Here is a 7,614-nt window from a genome sequence, read left to right as displayed (position 1 = left end):
CTCTCTAGCATTAATAACAAATGCTCTCCCTCGTGCAGGTCCGATATTCTTCTCTGGATTCGGGCACTGGCTCTTATAGTGACCTTGTTTTCCACACCCAAAACAAGTAATGGTAGCCAAAGCAGTTCTATTTGCATTGGTGGCAGGAGTCTTGATACCATTTGTATTTGTAACGAGAGCCCTACAATCTTCAGCAAGATGACCCTTTCGATTACATTTGTTACATACCACATTACAGTAACCAGAGTGATGTTTGTGGCATCGGTTGCATAAAAGATTTTGTCCTTTATAACCAAAGCTTAAACCACTACCCGCACCTTGCGTGATTTCTTGTTTCTTAAAAGATTGTTGTTGGTTACCTCGATCATAATTTCCATTCCACTTTCTTTTGTTACCTGATACCTTCACATCAGTATTGGATACTTTCTTATCCATGATGACCTGATCCATTAGCTCGTTTGCCATGGTTATAGCTTCATGAATTGTCTTAGGTTTTGATGCTGTAACATTTGCCTTGACCTTTTTGGGCAAACCATCTTTGTACATTTCAATCTTCCGTTCTTCGGTTGGAACCAATTCAGGACATAGCAAAACTAATTCCATGAATCGCTGATTGTAGTTGGTGATTTCAGTACCAATAACCTTCAGGCTTCGTAATTCATCTTCCAACTTCCTAACCTCGTTCCTTGGACAATATTCGTTGATTAACATTGTTTTAAATTCTTCCCACGGAGTATCATAAGCTACATCTCCTCCTACAGCCTTCACATAATTTTTCCACCACGTGAGTGCACTATCTTGTAAAGTGCACGATGCATACTTGGTCATGTCCTTTTCAACACAACCACTGATTTTAAACACAGTCTCCATCTTTTCTATCCACCGGGTTAAACCGATCGGTCCTTCTGTTCCACTGAATGATGAGGGCTTGTAAGCTTGAAAAGTTTTGTAAGTGCACCCCACACGAGGATTTGGGTTAACTGCAGCACCTCTTGCAGCCTCGACCCATAACATTCTGTCGTTCACTCGCTGATTGATGAGTTCCTGGATTTCTTGTTCCGTCATTCGGTTCAATCGTGCCATATTCTTCTATAAGAATGAAAAGAAAATAATTATTCACATGGAATATTATAGATGTAGTGTATATTTACAGTACATTATAGCTTATTAATAATATGAACCAGGTATTATTATAAAAGCCTTTTCTTCTTATTAGCGTTTTATAATTATATCTAGGGTAGTACCTACCCGTTAATGTCCATACTTAATAGCTTAGTACAGAATCAATTACTACCATCTAAATAATACTTAACCATGGAAAATTATTGCATTTCACACTTCACTATTTTACATATGCTTATCTTACATCGAACATTAAGCAAACCACACTAATAATATTATACAAAACATTATATGATCCCATGGTTTAATACGGCAGCGCATCGTTTGGTCTATTTTCTAGGACGTTTAGGTTCAAAGAATCGCTTAACGCTTATCCTGGCTGTCTGCCTATATTTTGGCTGTGGGACTGAAGAACTGGATGCCGGGATAGCACTAATAGGAATAGCGGGAATAGGGGTGGTAGTGTCTAGTGGAGTTGGTGCCACATCATCCTTACTAAACTCAGGATTTGAATTTTCTAATTCATTAGCCTTTCGTTTCTTTCCTAGTTCGAACTCGTCTTTTGTAATTTCCTGTATTTCTTCCTCGGGTTCACTTTCCTCCTCGGGTTCACTTTCCTCCTCGGGTTCACTTTCCTCCTCGGGTTCACTTTCCGGGTTCTCTATAGTCGGTTCATCCGGAATTTGTGAGTCTTCCCCAAAGATATTATTTTCGTCATCGGATAGGTTAATGACTGGAACACCATCTGAAGATTCTTGTTCGGAGTCGCTGAACGTGATGACAAGTTTTGAGCCCGACATCTATCACACAACAACTAACCCATTAGTACTACATAATATTTACATATAAATTTTAACCAACAATGATAAGCAATGGTTTTTAAATCAGACCCGGTCAAAGTCCAGACTTACTAATGTATCCTAACGACTTATCAGTTAGACACACTAATGCAAATCTGGTTCGCTAAGACCACCGCTCTGATACCACATGTCATAACCCTTCCTTAACCATAAGAACGTGTTAGATAACGTATGATTTCATTGCGAGGTATTGACCTCTATATGCGACATTTTTTTAAAGAAAAACTGCATATATTATACATTACAAACCATGATCCTTATTTTTGATACAAGCTTTGGACAAAATAAGGATGATTATCGTTTAGCGATAATCTTCGACTTACAAACTTTACAAATGATAATAACAACCCGATTTCTAGCATATTTTACAACACAAGTTCTTGGATATGCAGTCTTATTTTTGACACAAGTATGCGTACGCAAGATCCTGCTTAGATTCAACATGATGCAGCGGAAGCTTCTAATTATCACCTGAGAATAGACATGTTTAAAACGTCAACATAAAGTTGGTGAGATATAGGTTTAATGCCGGCAGCGATATAAATATAGACCACAAGATTTCATATATAAACATTTTAATAAAAATATTCTAAGTGGTTGAGCACTTGGTAACCATACTTAACATTTAATCACGTCGCATATTCCCTTTATTATGAAATCTTACTACACCGTACCAAGTGTAGTTACGAAACGAAGTACTGTGCAACCGTTGAATACTGGTCGTCCAGTCCGGTTGGGGTTGTCAGGCCCGATAGATCTATCAACAGGATTCGCGTTTACAATACCGCTGTAAATAACAGTTACCAAGCTACAGGGAAGTATGTCAGTGGTACAACTCAACGTAGAATATATTTTTCAGTTACTTGTGTCCATATCGTAAAACATAAAATACATGTATTCTCATCCCGAAATATTTAGAGTTTAAAAGTGGGACTATATACTCACTTTCGTCTTGAAGATATATATAATTTGACTTGGTCTCCGGTTGATATCACGAACCTATCCATATATAATATATCAATACCTTTTCTTTTTAAACAAACGTCTCATATATATACTTGTTATACTTTTAATACTTTGAATAATTCCTTAGTCCGTAGTTAGCAGTTCGTTGTTAGTAATTCAATTTTAATGGTTCATTTGTAGATGTTTAATATACCCGTAATGAAATAAATAAAATCCCCAACGAAATAAATAAAACCCCATCGTATATGTATTGGTCGAGATTAATCTTGACCCACGGTACCGGTGTTGTCAAATGACGTGTTGCGTACATAAAGTACCGGTGTTGTCAAATGACGTGTTGCGTACAAACATGGGATCTTATGATTAATCTTCTCGTAATGTTTACGGGTGATCCTGAACCATATAAAATTGAATTATGAGTATATATATAAATTATCATGTTATCTAAGAAAGATGTGATTTATTTAATTTTTTCCCAATTAATCCCGAAGTTAAACTAGTCTTGGATAACCAATTTTGTTTCGGTCATAGTTTCTTCGTTACAACTCCGTTTTCGTTGATTCAACTTGCCATCTCCTTGGATCGAGTTCCTCTTTAAGACTATGAACTGTAAATACCTTAGTTTGTATTCAAAATCACACGGCATAGGTGAAACTTTAGTGAAACTTATCAAGTTAAACATTTTCCTTTATGTAAACAACCTTAAATGATTATTTTTCTAAAAATACCTATACTTTGAATTAAATCATGAAATTTTTATGTGTTATCATATTTATAATAAAAATCATTTTTCCAGAAAATAAACCTTCAATTCAAAGTTTAAGATGGTTTTTAATTATCCAACCCAAAACAGTCCCCGGTTACACTCCGACGTCGTAAAAACAGTTTTTAAGGTATTCTTTGAAAAACCAAGTTAAACCTTGTTAAGTTAACATATAATTAAGTTATATTACAGGTCTTGAAGTATTTTAAAAGTTAATTTAGAAGGATCTATTTAGTTTGCAAACAAGTTTGAAAACATTCAAACTATGTTCTTGTTGTTAAAGTTTTATACCACAAAATAAGATAGCTATATATATATGAATCGAATAAGGTTATGAACATAGATTCTACCTCAAGTTCCTTGGACAAGGTTGCTGTAAAAGAGAAGTAAAAAGCTAGAACCAAAAGGGTGATGGAATTGGATGAAAGATTGGAAGTAAGTTTGTGTTCTTGGAAGGATTTCTTGAAGTGTTTTTGTAAGGTTTTCTTATGAGGTTTAAGTGTTGTTTTTGAAGCTAAATGATGGGGAAAATGCTTGGAGATGATCAAGTATGAAGTTAAGAGTATTTTGAGAGAGAAATGGAAGTGTAAGTATGAGAAAATGGGGTGAAGAAATGGTGTGCATGCATAAAAACGTTTTTAGGTTATAAAGGAAAAAAATATACCTAACTTTGTTTTCTTGCTAAATAATTCATGCTACTTGACAAATGGTTGGTTCCACATGTTTCTTAATCATTTAAGGCTGATAAGGAGCAGATTTTTATTGGTATATACCAATAGTAAATACATCTAGAAGCTGCGTATGATACGGGTACATATACTCTAGGTATACGTATAGAAATCTTTGAGGAAACGGAACGAGGATTCAAATATAGCTATCTTTTGTAAATATACTTATATTGTTTTATGTATGTAAGCCCTTTAAAAGTGATAAAATACATATCTATACGATGCATGTATAAGTAATATAGGTTATAAGTATTTACGTCGAAAAACATTACGTATAGTTATCGTTTTGAAAACTTAAGTTAGTAGTTTTAAAATATACTTATAACTTATTGTTATTAATACAAAATGAGATATTAAAACATTCTTAGATCATGTTAAATATGTATATATACATATATATACACAAACGTATAATTATCATATGTTATATAGTTCGTGATATCATCGGTCAAACTAGACGGTCAAACGTTGTGTAAACTCTTTTCGAAAATATAAATCTCGACAATTTGGATTGCTTATCATGTTGGTAAGGTTTAATTTATGTAAATATTAATCTTATAAGTATAGAACGATCGAAAAAGTGCGGGTCGTTACAGCAGGATTAAGAGAAACAGAAAAACAAAGACAACCAAAACACCTCAAATGGGAGAGACTAGGTTCAGTTTTAAAAATTAACTCATAAGGATACTTTTCACCAAGCACAGAAGAAGGAGTCCTGTTGATTAAATAACAAGCTGTTAAAACACATTCAAACCACATGTTTAATGGAAATCCCCCCTGAAACATAAGAGCTTTTGCTACATTTAGCAAGTGTCTATGTTTCCTTTCCACAACACCATTTCGTTGTGGTGTATAAGAGCATGTGGTTTGATGTATTATACCTTTGCTGTTTGTGTAATTATTCATTTTTTGATTTACAAACTCTGTACCATTATCACTTCTGAATATTTTTACTTTTTTGTTGAATTGAGTTTCTATAAGTTGAACAAAATTGATCAAATTGTCACAAACATCTTCTTTACTTTTAATTAAGAAAAGCCAAACAGCTCTAGAATAATCATCCACCACAGTTAAAAAATATTTAAAACCTTCTCTTGACTAAATTTTAAAAGGACCCCACAAGTCTAAGTGAATTAATTCACCTAGACTTGCAGTTTTATGTTCACTGTCTGAAAAAGAATTTATTCTTTGTTTTGCCTTAAAACAAATTTCACAAGGTTCACTGTTTATCTTATCTTTGATATTAAGTTTGTGTTTAAGAATAGTTAAAACATGATCAGATGGATGACCTAATCTGGAATGCCAGAGTTTACAAGAAGCAGAATGTGTGCTCACATTTCACTGAATATTATTGTTGTTATTAAGATGCATTTTGTTATCAAAAATATATAACCCACCTTCTTCTTTACCAATCCCTTTTATTGTCTTGTCCTTCAAGTCTTGAACATAACATGCCGATTCATTAAAACTTACAGTGAGTTTATTATCTTTTGAAAGTTTACACACAGACATAAGGCTCACACAATACTCTGGGACAATTAGTACATCAAACAAGGTGATAAACTTGTTTGAAACAAGATTACCAATCCCTTTGATTACTGCTTGAGTACCATTAGGATGTCCCACAGTTAGTTTTAAGCCAGATATGTCAACAACATCACTCAAACTATTACTAGTCGTAGTCATGTGTTGATTAGCTCCTGAGTCAATAATCCATCCATTTTGAATGGGTTTTGACTGAGACAGATTAGAGTTAAAGAACTTGTTAAAATTCAAATTGAACTTAACACTTGAATTAAAGAAAGTACCTTCCATATTGGACATAGCACTTGTAAAACCAGGAACAGAAGAATCATTGATGAGACTTAGAAGCTTAAGCATTTGCTCTTGTGAAAAAGAGATAGGAGAAGAAGAGTTAATATTGTTTTCATTAGAAGCAGCATTATTGTTGGAACTGTTTCTGAAATTATTGTAATTATTCTGACTTCTGTTGTTGTTATTATTAAAATTCTTCCTGAAGTTTGGAGGATATCCAACAATTTCAAAGCACCTTTCAATAGTGTGGCCAATTTTATTACACTTTTTACACTTTAAGTTTGGATTAGGGCCTCTGTTAGTGTTAAAACTTGACACATTATTAGGATTTGTTTTGTTTGGACCCTGTGCCACAAATGCAGAATTTTGTGATTTTGAATTTGAATCTTTTAAAGAACTAATTCTGTGTGACTCTTCTCTAGAAATTATAGTATATGCAACTTTTAAATCAGGTAATGGATCTCTTAACAGAATATTACTTCTTATTGGCATATAAGCATCATTTAACCCCATTAAAAATTACATAAGTTTCATCATTTTATTATTATTTTCAGCAGACACAGAAGCTGCACAAGTGCAGGCATCTGCACCACATGTGCAAGGAGGTGAAGACACCATTGAATCATATTGTTTCCACAAACTATTAAAATTATGATAGTATTCTGATCGAGGACTATCATTCTGCTTTAAAGAATTTATTTTATTATGTAGATTGAAAATAACAGATCCATCCTTTTTATCATAAGTTTCTTTTAAATCATTCCAAACATTCAAAGCAAGACTATTAAAGATTTGACCTGAATAAAGTTCTTCAGTCAATGTTCCCAGCATCCAAGATAATACAACTGTGTTACACCTTTCCCATTGAGCAGCTAACACTTCATCAGTTGTACTTTTGACACAAGTTCCATTAATAAAACCAATTTTGTTTTTAGTACCCAATGCAAGAAGCATTGATCTACTCCAAATATTATAATTTTCTGTGTCTTTGAGTTTTATAGATATTATAGGTGTACCAAAAGTTGTATCACTTGGATGAAGATATAAAAGGTTTCCAAAATCAAGTTTATTGATTAAGGTTACGGATGTGATAGCACCCCCACTATCCCCCATGATAACAAGAAGAACAAATAGCAAACAAGATCAGATAAGTCAAACAAATATAGCAGATATAACAAACAAGATCAGATAAACAGATAACAAGCAATAGCACAAATAGCAGCCAAGAAGACAGATAATATTAACATAAAACAGATAATAAGAAATCGCACAAATATAGCAAATATGAATTAAAATTTTCAACTTAAACTGTGCTTGATCAGGTTTTCACCAATTTCAAAGAATTGGGATCAAGAGTTGG

General features: G+C 33.5%; 1 protein-coding gene across 1 annotated transcript; it reads right to left on the bottom strand.

Moving 5' to 3' along the window:
• Window positions 1-6,773: 6,773 nt before the first annotated feature.
• Window positions 6,774-7,367, bottom strand: LOC139868787 (uncharacterized). Its single transcript, XM_071857130.1, has one exon. It carries the CDS (start codon window positions 7,365-7,367, stop codon window positions 6,774-6,776), a length of 594 nt encoding a protein of 197 aa, XP_071713231.1.
• Between the last annotated feature and the right edge of the window lie 247 nt (window positions 7,368-7,614).

This window comes from Rutidosis leptorrhynchoides, chromosome 9 (assembly GCF_046630445.1).
Source record: "Rutidosis leptorrhynchoides isolate AG116_Rl617_1_P2 chromosome 9, CSIRO_AGI_Rlap_v1, whole genome shotgun sequence".
Lineage (NCBI taxonomy): Eukaryota > Viridiplantae > Streptophyta > Magnoliopsida > Asterales > Asteraceae > Rutidosis > Rutidosis leptorrhynchoides.
Note: the sequence above shows the minus strand (reverse complement) of the source record. Positions and strands in the feature narration are given on the sequence as shown.

Excerpts from the sequence above, each read along its gene's own strand:
- LOC139868787 (XM_071857130.1), bottom strand. The coding sequence starts at position 7,367 with ATGGGGGATAGTGGGGGTGCTATCACATCCGTAACCTTAATCAATAAA.